At 30.3% G+C, this 15,642-nt stretch overlaps 1 protein-coding gene across 2 annotated transcripts; it reads right to left on the reverse strand.

Annotated features, from left to right (window-relative positions):
• Window positions 1-9,119: 9,119 nt before the first annotated feature.
• On the reverse strand, window positions 9,120-14,999 carry LOC100782834 (filament-like plant protein 4). Of its 2 annotated transcripts, none has more exons than XM_006581115.4 (6): window positions 14,753-14,999; window positions 13,608-13,712; window positions 12,903-13,122; window positions 10,366-12,787; window positions 10,108-10,150; window positions 9,120-9,886 (listed from the first exon to the last, which is right to left on the reverse strand). In XM_006581115.4, exons 2-6 carry the CDS (start codon window positions 13,704-13,706, stop codon window positions 9,428-9,430), a joined length of 3,243 nt encoding a protein of 1,080 aa, XP_006581178.1. In that variant the 5' UTR covers window positions 13,707-13,712; window positions 14,753-14,999; the 3' UTR covers window positions 9,120-9,427. The 2 variants fall into 2 exon arrangements, with proteins under 2 accessions (XP_006581178.1, XP_006581179.1); XM_006581116.4 differs by lacking the exon at window positions 14,753-14,999 and adding an exon at window positions 13,968-14,459.
• Window positions 15,000-15,642: the final 643 nt, after the last annotated feature.

The following is a 15,642-nucleotide window of genomic DNA, read 5'->3' on the forward strand; positions in this document are numbered from 1 at the left end:
CAAATTATGTGAGTTTTTTTTTTTACTTTAAATAATTAATAACAAATGTTTTTTGTTGGTAGACTTATAACTTAAAGCTTTAATTATTCTATCATTTGAGTTGGCCTCGAGTTAGGAATGATTTTTTTTAAGAAAAAAAATCGAAATGTGACAATGAAGTTTAAATATGTTACCTTATATAAGTTACTATAGTTCTCACTTCTAGTCTAATCCTAATAATTTTAGGAATGGATATTATGGAAACAATTTTTTTATTTTTAGATTTGAATTTAGATCTTCTATCACAAATTCAATTCACTATGTGTTGTTAAACGAGTCATATCCATTAAGTTTTGAAAATAACTTATTTATGTCGATTTAAGTTAAAGTCTTTTTTTTAAAAAAAAATAATATATATTTTGTGTACATTGAGCTAGGAATGATTTAAGTTAAAGTATTTATAGAATATGTTAAAATAAAAAACTATTTAGTTATATTTTATTATTACTGGAAGTATACAAAGCAAACAATTAAAATAATGCATAATTAAAATTAAAAAAATTAAACACAAAATAGTAAAGAGTATAAACACCAAATTGTATTTAAGAATATTCAGAAAAAGGGCGAAGGCCCAAAATCCAAGAGTATCAAGTACCATTGTCAAGTTGTTAGGGAAAATATCAACATGATATATACATATAGCTTCTGATACGTCTTCAAGTACCATTTAGTAATCAAATTATTAATTTGCTTGTTTGGGAAAGATTATTTTGTTTGTTTAAAAAAATATTATTTCTCAACAAATATTCATTTTAATTTTTTTTATTAATAACCAATAACAAATACTTATTTAAAAACTATTAAGAATTAATGAAAATCAAATCACTATCTTATTGATGTAATCTTTTTGTGTTATGCTTGGCACACAAATTTAAATTTTATGGAATAAGAACAATATTACATAGACGAGAGTATGAGTGGAGGTGGGACTACGTACGTCACATGATTTGTCTGGTGTTTATGATCTGATTTGCATTAAATCCGACGTAACCTATTTATTAAACCACTTTTTTCAAGAATTTTTAAAAGTATTAATCTTAGAAATTAGAAAACGTAATAATTCCTTAAAAAAATGGAAGTAATGTAATATAAGAAAAAAAATGTGTTAGAAACTTCAAGCTAATTGATAGTTTTGATTGCGTTAGGCAATACTTTGCCCTAAACATGACATTTAATAACACGTAATATACTAAAATCAATTAATTATTGAAGCTAGAAAAACAATACTTTGAAGAATTACTAAAATGAAAATAAATTATTAATTTAGGGAATTAGACGAAACAATTAAAAATTATAAAGACTTATTTAAAACTTTCTTACTCTAGGGACTTATACGACCACGCAATACATTTTTATGATTGTAAATATCTTTAGGGATCAATTCAATATTTTGATTTTATTTTCTTCCTCAAATAATTTTTTTGTCAACTAATATATATATATATATATATACATAAATGTTGTTAAGTAGATGATAGACGAATAATCTCAACAAATGTGTTAAAATAGGCATCACGAATAATTCTATACCCATGAATATTGACTCAAATTTATTCTGAATTTGGCAAAAAATATCTGTCTTGATCAAACACACGAGTATTGTATGAACAAGTGTCAAATTATACTTGTACCCATATCCGTATTGGTTAGTATTATATTTTTTTAATTTTTTTTTGTCATAACATGTATATACATAATATATATTAAAGATTTTATTGTTATAGTTTTTGAAAATATAAATCAATTAACTTAATAGTTAAATAATTAAATAAAAAAACTTTAAAATATATATTTAACTATAAATATATAATTGAATTCTTAATTGTTTTAACTTTAATTTCTCTGTTATTTATTATATTTATATGTTGTTTGAATTAAATTACAATTAATAACTTAATATATAATTTATTTAAAATATACAAATAAAGAAAAATTATAAAAAAAGAATGTAAGAGATTACCAATAAATATATACCTAAACCCAATAAAACTCAACGAGAATGAAAATTGCATATTAAAATTTTAAACTCAGTCTTTTTTATGCCCAAACCAGACTCATTAGGTTGTCATCTCTATGCCCAAACAATTACATAAATTGTTAAAGAAATTAAAATGCCATGTATCAGTTCATCAACTAATTTCCTGATTTAGTCAATTCCTCAAATTGTTTTTTTTCAACTAAAGAAATCTTGTTAAGTAGATGAAAGACTAATAATCTCAACAAATATGCCGAAACAACTATATAAATTGTTAAACAAATTAAAATGCCATGTATCAGTTCATCAACTAATTTCCTGATTTAATCATCATATTTAAAACGTATCTAATTAATTTTACGTTCATTTATATGAATTTTTTTAATCAGAATAGTTTATCTTTAAAATATAATTTCTAATGTATTTGTTTTAGTCTTAAAAAAATAGAATCTAAAATAATGAATTTTTAATTAGTTTTAAAAAATGCAGCAACTTATAAAAAGGATGTAGTTATATATAATTTCCTTTTAGAAATTTATAATTGTAAACAAACAAAAAATAATTTATACTTCTCATAAATATTTTAAAACTAAACAAGCTTTTTAACATAGAGAAGATATACATATATAGTGTTTTGGATTGAATTATTAAAAAAATATAGAAGGGTTAGTCTCCACTCTCACAAGGTTGATAAGTTCACATGATCCCTTATTAACATGCCTACTTTATCATGTCGTCGGCCCCAAATTCTCTATATTATATGCATAGGTTCGAACTTTAAATTAGTAAAATAATAAAAATAACTTTAAAGCTTCAGCATATAACTAGGTTGTTTTCCCGCGTGTCTTTCTAACAAAATAATTAATGTGGATTCAGATCTTTTTCTGTTGAATTTAGCTTTTATGAATGGAGGATAAAGTATATATAAAATCATAATTATTGATTAAAAAATTATTCTTTTTTTATTAAATTAAAAATTCATTTTTGGAATTGTAATTAAATAATATGTGCATGTTAATAAATCTTAAATTTATTGATATATGAGATAATCATGATTGAGATTGCTTATTTTATCTTATTTTGAAAAGGGACAACCAAATTTTATTAAAACAAAGATTACTTATTTTATCTTAATTTTCTCACTATAAAAGAGATAAACATATTACCGTAGTTATTAAAAAAAAACATTTAAACATATTATTGTCATATCTCTCCATAGGAATAAATTTAGTAAGATAAGTCTTTTATTTTGTCATTAAAGAATGAGTATAAATTTAAACTCCTATTATTGCAATGAGTACAATTGAAGTTAGGGCACATATATTTATAGTATTTAACCCTTTTTTAATTTTTCTTTTCCTTAAAAATTGAAATTGGGACAAATAAATTTGGTAAAATATACTCTTAAAAATTATGGAACTTAATTTCATAAAAAGGAGAAATAATAGTTTTTTTTTTTAAATAGAACCTAATTGCAAATTTTCCCTCCATTTTTTTCCCGCAAATTTTATCCCTAAAATTTCAAAAAGTGACAAATTTTAACCTTCCTTCAATTACTTGTTAAATCCGCTTATTATTTTCTCTCACATTTTGCCTCCAAAATTTTATAATACTACGCATTTTAACATCATATTTTTAACAATATTACATATTTTATCATCATATTTTTAACAATGTTACACATTTTATCTCTAGATTTTTACAATATTGCATATTTGTCACTGTTTTTTCATAGTCAACTAACGAATTTAACACAATTGAGGGAAGATTGAAATTTGTCACTCTTTGAAACTTTGGGACAAAATTTGTTATTAAGAAAAAAATTAACAAAAGTAACTTTTATAATAAGCTACGCACCCTAACACCTCTTTTATGCTCAACTAATCAATGTGTCCCTCGTTAAAAAGAAAAGTAATCAATGTGAAATAATAAAATGATTTTTTATTTAAAGAAAAATCTTTAAAATTAAAACTATTAAATAACTTTCACTTTGTTTTTTTTTTTTTTAAATTGTTATTTGATCTATATTAACTAGGTGGTTTTTTATAGGACAAGCGACAAAAGTGATTTATCGTGGTCATTAAACAGGTTATTCACATTTTTAGGCTCACTCTAGCAAGCTGTAAAGCAGGTCACTGTTCCTCTCTCAATGACTAAGAAAGAAAGGCACATTGAAGATTTGAAGGGGACGAATTAATACTTGATGGTTTGGTTGTGTAATCATCTGATTCTGATCGTTGTTGTGACGAGGTCTGATTCTCATTTTTCATACACCTATGCTGAATTTCCCTACAACTTACCTACCACTATTTTCAATATCCACTCGGTAAATGATTAACAATAGTGTTGAGAAATAATCATATGTTTTATGATATATGATTTATGTTTTTGTATATATGAAAACACATTTTTTAAGAGAATAATTTCTTAAATAAATATTTTAACCTAAAAGAATAAATCTTTAACTCTTAACTAAAAATACCTTTAAAAACTAGGTAAATGATTAACGGCTTTAATAATATAAAATATAAGGTTGATCTATGAATGGAAACGAGAACTTAAGAGTAAAGAAAAAAATTAAAAAAAATTACTTATTTAAATTTTGAATTTATATTTTTAATAAAATTAAAGAAATAATATTTGGGAACTTTAATGGTATATACCCATATTTTGCGGGATGATAAATCATCTGGGATACAATCCAACAATTCGGACATTCCCAACCCCTTTGGTCAACACACATCATATCGTAATGCATGTATCAGTTCAAAACTTCACATGATATGCTCATGATGCAATGTACATGGCATATTTAGCATCGTCGACCATTGGATCTGATCTTCATTCCTTTGTACGTGCTTTCCCTCTGCTAGGTTTCAACTCCAATCACAACCTAAACCATTCGGATTGCTCTGTAAAAATAAATTAACTGTTACTTTTAATATAAGGACTTATTTATAATATTCATAACTTCAATTGTAATAGGTGGTTCATCTACACCGTTCATTAAAACAGTCATATATCTCACTGGTCTAACATGGACCACTTTTTATCTAAACCATGTTAAACGCTGCTTATTAATTATATATTCATATGTTTTTTCTTAGATGACAGACCATAAGTTAAGATTAGTTTTTAGTTTTCTATCTTAATTTTGTTGCTAAGTTGCAAAAATATGAAATAATACACATGAATTTAATTGAAATATTTTTAGAGTGTAAAAAAAATTGATATTGTCATCTTATCTCGGATTGTCATGTTATTGAAAATTGTTATAATTATTTTAAAAGTCACCTCTATAATAAATTTTAATTGGTTGATAATGTAAAAATATTTAAAATAAAGTGTATCAAATTTAAATTTTATTCATATATTTTTTTTTCCTGAGTTAGAAACACAAATATCTTATGTTAAATAGATCATGACTATATGAGGGTAACAAGATCTTAAACCACTGTGCTAAGTTCATGAATTGTTGTGTGGTAAATATTTATTATTTTCATGGTTTCATTATATAATAATTTTTTGTCCAAATAGATTAAGTGAATTTCACAATATAAAATTGTGAACTTAATCTTCGCAAATCAGTCCAATTACTTAAGTTACGAGAAATAAATTATGAATTTATAAATTTAAATTTTATAAATTGTTTATGTCTTTTTTATTTCCTTATTTTTTTTTCTCATTTTCTTTTTATAAAACTAATATTTGTGTATGTATGTGTGCGTATGCAGCCTCGTGCGCACATTTAATATCTTGATTTCATTTCTTGTATATAATATTTTTTTGCTAACATCTTGTATATAAATGTATACTTTAAATAATTAACTTGTTTTTATTAATTTTGGTATTGAATTCAAAACAAGGACTCAAGGACTGGGGCACATGCTAGGGCGGTGGATTATATGTTGGGCTCTCCCGGTTAGGTTTCGAATTTATAGTAAAACGAAAGGTTTAAAGTCTTTTAGATCACGATTTGTTTTTTTAAAAAAAGCAACTCACTTTTACTTTAATGAGCTTTTAAGAGTAAAGGCTAATATATACTTTTAATTTTTTATTTCACTTTTAATATTATTTTACTTTTTTAAATCTTTTAAAAGGATTCACTTTTATTTTTTGTGTGTATATACGTTATATAAAGAGATCTCTTATGTCATCCCAATTAAATGTAGTAACGAAAGTTATTGATGTATCAAATGCAGTTTACACATCCTATGTGAAAGGATTATTGAAACAATTTTATTTACCTAGTCTCTTAAAATTTGTATTTTTACAAACAAAATGAACCATTTGGTCACTTGCTCGGGAACTAAGAAATGAAAGGAGAAAAGGTAAGCAAATTTGAAAGGTCAACTAAAAAATGGAGGGAAAGAGATTTACGATTTATTCTAAGACTGTAGTAGAGAAGTTATGTGAGTTGACAAGAAAGACAGAAGAGTTTTATCTAATTTGTTTCGAAGCATTGAAGGTATGTAGAGTCTCTTTATTTGATTTTTCTATACATATATATCTTTGTTGCATGCGTGCTTTGTGTTGGGGTTTTGTTTGGTTAATGGTGCAGTTCTGTACTACTACAATCGTCTATTTGTTTAAGTGATTTTCACAATATAATAATATGAATTTTAATCTTCGCATACCAGTTCAATAACTTAAGTCACGAGAAATGAAATGTGAATACATAAATCTAATTTTTATAATTTTTTTGTGTTTTTATTTCCTTATTTTTTTTCTCTTTTTCTTTTTTATAAAACTAATATTTGTGTATGTACGTATGTGTACGTAAGAAGCCTCGTGCGCACTTTTTTTTTTTTTGACAGAATCGTGCGAACATTTAATATCCTGATTTTTTGTATATAATTTTATGGTTTTTTAAGCATAATTTTATACTTTAAAAATAAGTATCTTGTTTTATTAATTTTGGTATTGAATTCAGAACAAGGATGACCACATGCCAGGACGGTGGGTTATATGCTGGGGTCTACCTGTTAGGTTTCAAATTTAAAGTAAACGCTGAAAGGTTTAGACCACACAAAAAGGGTTAAATATATTTTTTATATATCATCTAAGTATTGATCCATATTAGTTTTAGTCTTCTAAAAATAATTTTGATTACATTTTATACTTGAAATTTTCAAAAAATATATTTTAAATCTGTTATTTAATTCCATTAATATTTTCTGTTAAATATTAAGTACCCCCACCAGTTCACAAATGTTGTAAAAAATGTGGATGTTACTCAAACTATTATAACCAATGCAACTACTGATGTTTGTTCTAAAATCAGGTTCTACCAACAACAGGGGTATTATATGATTTTAATTTTATGTATTTGCTTGGGAATAATATAGTTGTAATCTGATTATTTTTTCTATTCTTACAGGGAACATTGGATGCTAATGCCAGAAATAAAAATGTAAATATTGGGACAACTATTACTGTAAACTTTTAATAGCAAAAATTAAGAGTTAAATAAATGACTTAAAAAAAGAATGTTAAATTTTCAAAGATCAATACAATGACTCCTTTAAGTTATTTTGTATGTATTTATAATTATAATTATAAATATAATAAAGAATATAGGATACCTGCTAGCATAATTTAAAAAGAAAACTTAACCGTCAATGGTTGTATTCTTTGAATTTTCCTAAATCCTACTTTCTTCACCAAGATTATAATTCATATATTTCAGATATTAGTGGATAATAACTACCACTTAACTGCCTATCCATCCACTAAAGAGGTAATCACAATCCTATCAACTGAGAAAATATACTACTAGAAATAAAGGATACATGACAGGTAAAAAGATTAGTGGTGGAGCTCGATCTCGAGAGCATTTCATAATCGGGTAAGAATTTGAATAACTACATTCTAGAATTGTGAGCATTTCAAGTTCCAAGTTCGATATTTAGAGAATTAGAGCTGATGAGAATGAGAAGCACCACAAGCAAAAATATTCTAATTTCACAATTGAAGTTATTCCTTCACACGAACAAAGAAACAAGAAACACGTAAGTGTCTCATACTCACAATGAATTATTTTTATACATAGAAAGGAATCAAATACAAATACCGAGAGGGTTACAACAATTAATACATCCTACTTAATTAACTGAATTGACTCTGTAGTATACCAGCAACAAATTTTAGAGTTCCATAAAATGTTTTATTAAGTAATTGCTGATGAACTTAACAGTAATGCTTGCTAATTGCTATCAAAAGAAAATGTGCTAGTCACTAAACAAGACACTGGATTTGGATATATTTCATACATCAGTTTTTTTTTTTGGTACAGATACATAATTTTTTTTATGGTCATATTACATTAATCTTCTAAGAGGTTAAAAAAATCTGGATATTGGGTTCTTGTGGACTAGTTTTCCCATTTTTTCTTTATTAATATTAGTGTACTTATAGAAACGGAAAAATTAAGGGCGACTATATTTTTTTTTTAAAAGGACTACTATGGCCCAAAGCAAAGAGTGCCCACTAATTTAGGGTGGTTCTTGTCGGTGCTCGCCCAATTCACGAACGGTTTTGTAATCTTGAGTCTTTTTTTTTTGACTGATTGTAATCTTGAGTCTTGACTTGTTTATGATTTGTAAAATAAATCCATACACAAATAATTCCTCGCGAATACAAATTTATAAATCCATTGAGAAGCGGCACTGAAACTAATTTCCAGTTTGGTTGAGTTTTTTTTTTTATATGGAGTTTGGTTAAGCTTTTTAAAAATGTACTTTTAATTAAATGTTTTTTTTCTTAAGTTTAATTCAATGTTTTAAAAATTATTATAATTGAATATATTTTTGAAAAACAAAAATATCAAAGTAGTAGTTTTGAGGTTTTTGAAAAAAAATGGCTTCCCATCAATATTTGTATTTGCTGAAATCTTTGTCAACGTTAACATTTGCTGAAATTTTTAACGTCCATTGGTAAATGTTGGTGAGAAACATGGATACTTTTCAATTGAAACCTGTGCTTTTAAATTATAATAATCCAGGCAGGCAATAGCACGAGTGCTGCTAAAGTTGATCAGACATGGCAACCACTTCTATTCAGTTCAAACTTGCTCCTAGAAAAAATCAAGGCATGGATAAATTTGTTAAGTTCAACATATTCAATATATCCTGTAAAAGTTCAGATACTATGTCAAAGTTTGTCCTTTGCTACTTAAATTACAGAATAGAGGGGGCAAAACCATAAAAAGCAAAAGAAAAAAAAAAACATATGGTACAACCATTACATACAAAAATCACCTGGCACTCATGGTATACCCTCCTTAATTACACAAACCTCCCCAAAAACTCAATTCTGTCAAACATGAAGGGTTTGGACCTTGGTGCTTTCCAAATGTCATCACCAAGTGGCTTACTCGTTATGAATTTTCATAGAGCCGGTGCCGGTGCAGGCTCAATGACCAGACTTTCCTTTAGGTGAAAAGAATCTACTAAATCCCCGTGCATGTTTCTCAGGTGTGGTGGCGGAAGAAACTGAAGAAGAGGCTGACTTGGTAGGCCTGTGTTTTGGTTTTGATTTAGAATGCTGTACTGGGGATCTGGCTGGAATGGTGGACTCGCTGTCCGAAGGGCTAAATAAACTGTTGGAAAAATGCAAGGGGGACTCCGAACTCAATCTTGGCACAAAAGCAGAAGTAGAACTGTCCATCTCCAACTGGCCTAATTCTTGAAACTTTTGGCCATTAGTAGTATGTTCATCTTCTGTGAATCCTTCATCTTTTGGATTTATCTTACTGTACGGTGAGTCATTTGCCTCAGTTTGTGGACGTAAAGAATTTAACTGCTTGCCCAGAAGAAGTATGGTTTCTTGACACTCGGCTAGCTTTTCAGCAGCAGCTGTCAAATTTCTCTCCTGCATTTATAATTTATAATAAAAATCAAACTTAGACTCTCAACCCATCTAAAGAAATTCCAGATTTAGATACACACCTTATGGATTTTTTAATAATCATGAGAGCCTATATTTTCCTAACTTAATTTTTTTAATACAATCCTAACTAAATATATATTCAACAGTATGACATGCGAAATTCAACATGGTAATTAATTTTCACATTGGAATTACAGCCTTACATGCGGAGTCTTGTGGTCATCATCAGCTGCCAAGCACTCAATCCTAAACAAACAGTAACATAGAAATCAGAATTTGAACCAGCAACAGAGGTTTCCATAAGAATAGATATATGAAACCCTGCTTTTCATAACATTTTCCAATTTTGATCAACATAAAACACAAATGCAGAAAATATGTTATCGACACTCGATAGCCTCTAAATAGGACTGCGGAGAATAATTTAAATACTTGCACCCAGATATTAGATGATGCCTAACCTTTTTAACTGCTCTTCTAGCTCCTTGCTCCTGGCCATAGCAGCTTCATGAGCCCTCTTTTCCTCTTGAAGTTCATTCTCCAGAGATTCTATCTTGATTTGCAGATGGTTCAGCTCAGTTTCCAAGTCCTGGGCACGTGTTTCAAGTGAGTTGTACGATTCTGCCATACACCTTAGCTGTGTCTCAGCCAAGCTGTTTGATTTATTAGCAGAAGCCAATTGTGATTTAACTTCAGCTAGAAGTTGCTCTGCCTCTAGCAATTGAGACTTTGTCATTTCAAGATTCTCAGTACAATTTGACAGATCAATCACTACTTTCTCTTTCTCTAGTTTCAATTCTTCAAACTCCTCTATTGACAGTTTCTGTGATGCAGCATCTGCTTTATAACCTGAGACCAAATTTCCATCATCAGGAACCTCAGGATTAGAACATGGATTAAGAATATGGGAACAACCATTTTGATATCTTTCTCCAGATGAATTGTCTTGTACTAACTTATTTTCGGGCAAAGCAATCTTATCTATGCAATCTGGACTGTTACTTTCAGCTTCGGTGCCCTTGTAGCCAAGGACATTAAATCTGAACTCACTTGCTTTATCTAGAACATAGGACAGGTCAAGAACAAACTGTAGCAAACTTGCATTGTTGCATAACACTTTATTAAAGGTGACGGAGAATTCCTCAATCTTTTGCCTCATTTCATTTCCATCAGAAGATACATCATGAAATGATGTCATTGCTTCCTTGCCAAGGAACAATACAAAGTCATGAATCTGAGAAACTGCAGCTTCCAAATCTGTAGTTATCTGCACATATTCTTTGGGTTGCTGGGATGAAATTACTTCCTTTTCAAGATTTAAGCCAGCATCTTCAGGATTATCCTTCCTATCACATGTAGTGTCAGAAGGATGGGCATCCACAGAGTGGTGGATGGTAGTGTCATGTGAATCTTCAAGCACATGTTTAATATCATCCACAATCTTCCCTATGTCAGCATCCTTAGCTAAGGACTCAAAAACCAGTAATATTCTTGATCTAAGTTCTGTTAATAACAAGCCACTAACGTCAGTTTGAGAATCTGGTGCTGACATCAAAGCATCAGAAGACACTTCATTTGGCAATTGATCTGAATCGCCATTTTTTTCAGACAGACCTTCTTTGCCAGTACAGACTTCTGATAAATCATCAGCCACAAAGTCAGTTGTCTTATTGTTTGAAGAAACTGAAATAGTGGCATCTACATTGGAATCATTTGACAAACGAGCCAACTTCTCCACCTCCAGAAAGTCATCCATTAGTTCCAACTTGTTAGTGACTTCAGATTTATTTGATTCCTCATTGCACTTTTCTCTAGGAAATTGGGATAGCCCAGAGACTATTGCTGTTGCCCAAGATTCAGCACAACTTTCTGCATCGTCATTTCCATCTTCAGACATGGAGATCAAACTTGGTGCACTGCTTGAATTTTGATTATAAATACGTTCGTGAGTTAACTGGACGATGGATTTTGGAGATCCTTTCAGCTGGTTCTGAGATTGTGCTTCCAAACTTTGAAGTTTGCTCAGTGTTTTAGCACACATACTCCTTGAGGCCTGCAACTCACTGTTACGTTTAGCCAAAGCTTCTTTCAGCATCTTCGTTTCTTCTTCCATTGCTAATAAACGCTCCGTAAGAAATTCATTGTCCTTCTGGAATTTCTGTACATTCTCCAGGGAGAAATCAGGTAATGGAGACAAATTAGGGGTAGCAGGCTTCACAGGGGACTTCCTTAATCGACTTTCTCCAAAATCTCGGCCAAGGCTTTCGACTTCTAGCTTCATCTGTGCAAGTGCAGCAGGACCAGGTAACTTTTTCCTCACAAGACCACGTAATCTTTGGCACTCAGCCTCTAACTTGGTAATTTTTTTTACACCCTCCATATGCTGCTTGTTAGCAGCTTCAGCAGACCTCATACTCATATTTTTTTCTTCATTGCGAATTTCAAGCTCTTTAGAAACAACATGAAGTTCATATTTAAGTGAATTAATTTCCCTTTCACATGCTTCTATGTTGCCCTTAAGAAGCTCAATTTCACCCTCGGCATGACCCTTCTCTTCGCTTAATTTGATTAGCATGTTCGAGCGTTCCTGCAATGACCTTGACAGAGTCCCATTTTCAGCAGCAGACCTAAGAAGTTCCTGTTCAAAGTTCACTATCTTTGCCTCCAGCTCCCCCTTAATCTTGTCTAATTGCATGGTTTTTGAGAGAGCAACTTCCTGTATTTTATGCTCATGTTCTTCCTTCAGGTTTCGTATTTGTCGCATACACTCTTTAAGAGCACCATCTAAATGCGTTGCGCGATCCTCAGCAGTGAGTTTTAAAAGAGTGACAGATTCTAGATGGTTCTTCAATGCCAAAGCTTCAGCTTCAGCCTTTTCCCAGCCTGCAGAGTTTCAATAAAAATTTAATTCCAAGAATAGTGAGAAGCAATTTGTGGTGAGGCAAGCTTCCAGCCTGAACATGTTTAAGATGGTAAGTAAATTCATTAAGTATGTAACCTGATACAGCTTCTTCAGCCACTTTAGCATGTTGTTTTACCATGCTTTCCTTGGTATTGATCTCAGAGTTTGCTGCAGACATCTTTTCATTCATTTCCTTGATCTCATCTTCAAGTGTCTGAACTTTTTCCTCATATGTCTTCACTTGATCTTCCAAGTCAGACAGATGTGAATAGGATTCCACAGAGATTTGAACATAGTTTGGTTTCTTGTTGTTATCCTGTTTTTGCAAGTAAATACAAAACAAAATAGAAAATACAAAAAAAAAACTTAAATCACATTGTTGAATCAACCAAGCCATATTTAAGTCCTTCACACACACACATACACACGAAAGACAGAGAGACAGGATTATTGAACAATGTACAGAAAATGTATGTTGAACTACAGTTTTTATTCAAGGAAACTATAACACGCAAATAACGTACAGAAAGTGTAAAATGCTTAAAAGCTGGCTAAGAATAGGAAACTCGCAGAAGACGTGAATCAAGATTATTAATAAAAATAAAATATTAACAATGAAAGGATCATTAGCAAAGTAGCAACAAACTATAGACATTAAAAATTGGTAAAACAGTCACACTCAGACACAAAAATAAAACAGAACTTAGTTACCAAATAGCACTAAAAAAGGTGGGAAATTTTTTAAGGCACAAAAATTTTGCAGATATTTTCTTGTGTGAAAATGCCAACAAACAAATATACCTGGTTGTTGGAAGCATCGGAGGAATCCAATGCAGTAGTTGCTTTCTCAATCACGGACTTTTCTGATGATTTTTTCTTCCAAGGCCACCGTCGATCCATCGCAAACTACAAAAGCCACGTAGAATTAAACATATAATTCAACACTCAGATTAGGTTTTCACCACACAAAATTTTCACACTACAACAGCAACGGATTGTGCTGCAAACTCTATCATCAACTTCATCACCGTTCAAGATAACTAGATTCGAATGACAATATAACAAGATAACCGGTAACACAAATAGTAATAACATCTTAAAATTCCAGCATCCTAATTACTAATTAGGTAAAGAATTTTATTTTTAAAAAAAAAAAACTACCTTGGTATGCAATTTAGAAATGATAATGGCTATGCATTCTGGCGTGGTGCGTGGGTAAATCTAATTGTCGGTGGTAAAAAGTTGATTAAATTGAAGCAAGGTATTGGTTCGGGATTGAGCGAAATTACTAAATTGGTGAAATGCATTGAAGCAGCATGGTACTGCTTACTGCTTCTGCTTGAGTGGCAGTGATATTTGTGTAACGGCGATTTCCGAGATCCAACCACCGCACTTGCGCGCATGCTATAACCGTGTACCGAAACTATCAACAAAAAGCCACATATATTCTTTTCTCTCAAACTTGAGACTAAAGCAAGTTAGTGAGTGGGGTTTTTAATTTTTACCCTCCAAAAAATAAAAATAAAAAGAAAGATAGAAGTGATCTTTCGTAATGATTGTTTATTATTGCTAAACCGTCTTTATCGCTCAAATTAGATCCAAATTAATGGAAATCAGCTATGGTCTAGACTAGAGCGGCGCAGATTAAGAGCACCCGAGTTAATATTGGGAAAATTATTCCGTAATGTTATGGAATGAATGAAACGTTTCTAATTCTAAAAATAGCAACAATTGGAACCGCACGGAACAGAACCTCACCGACAATTTAAAGAAGAAGAAAAAAGAAAAAGTTCTCCATGACGAAGTATATGAGAATAATATAAAAAAAAAAAAAAAAACTGTAGCGAGCAGTTTCACTGAAACTGTTCCGTGTCCGAAGCCAGTGAGCGAAGAAAATGTGAATGAATAATAAGTGAGCGAAGATAATGTGGATAAAATAAACTTACCTGAAAAAAATGTAACCGAAGAAAATGTTGAAGCAACAATGCTAGTTACTAGTTAGAGATTGAAAGTGAAGAATGAGGATCTCGATTGGAATAGGAGACAGAGAGGGTGCTATGTTCCTAAGAAATTCGGAATTAGAAGGTGCGTGTGTTGCGTCTCTTGGAACTTAAAAGCTGGACGTTGAAGGAGACACAAAACAAAGCCCATTTTTTTTCTTGTTCTGCAACCTTGATTAACGCGTACGAGAAAACTAATGTTTTTTTTTTAAAAGCAAATGGAAGATTAAAAAGGTTAGTGGTGGTTTTACGTAATTGACCCTCTGGGATGCTTAGAATGGTTTGTGTCAGACGCAAGCAAGCATCTGAGCTGTATCCGATTTTGGTAAAGGAAGTTTTTCTTTTTTACTTTTAGATTGGTAATGGTGGTTTAATTAATTTAAAGTTTTTTGATTTGATTTAATTGAAATTGAAATTGAAAGGAAGTGTGATTGCTACAACTTTTGTTTGGACCACACTGACTGGCATTCTACACTCTACAGCTCACAAATTTGGTGTGTAGCCGCATGATGGATGACTTGGCGGCTTTGTAAGTGCATAGCCACTGTCCACTGGGATGATATAAAAAACAAGAGCCGTTACTTGTACTCATCCTCACTTACTATGATTGGACAAAACCTAGATTTAGATGCGCAATTATAACTATCATTAATTCCATTCTTCACTCTTCAATTAGAATTCATATTACTTTTATCTCCATATTTCAATAACTAAAACTAACAATTTTATTCAAATAAAATGTTGGTTTTAAGTCATCAACCATCAACCAAGATCTTCAAGAGTATCCAAAACAATGCACTTAACTTACATTCTTGGAGGTTATTAAAAAACAATTA

Source organism: Glycine max, chromosome 6, assembly GCF_000004515.6.
Source record: "Glycine max cultivar Williams 82 chromosome 6, Glycine_max_v4.0, whole genome shotgun sequence".
NCBI lineage: Eukaryota > Viridiplantae > Streptophyta > Magnoliopsida > Fabales > Fabaceae > Glycine > Glycine max.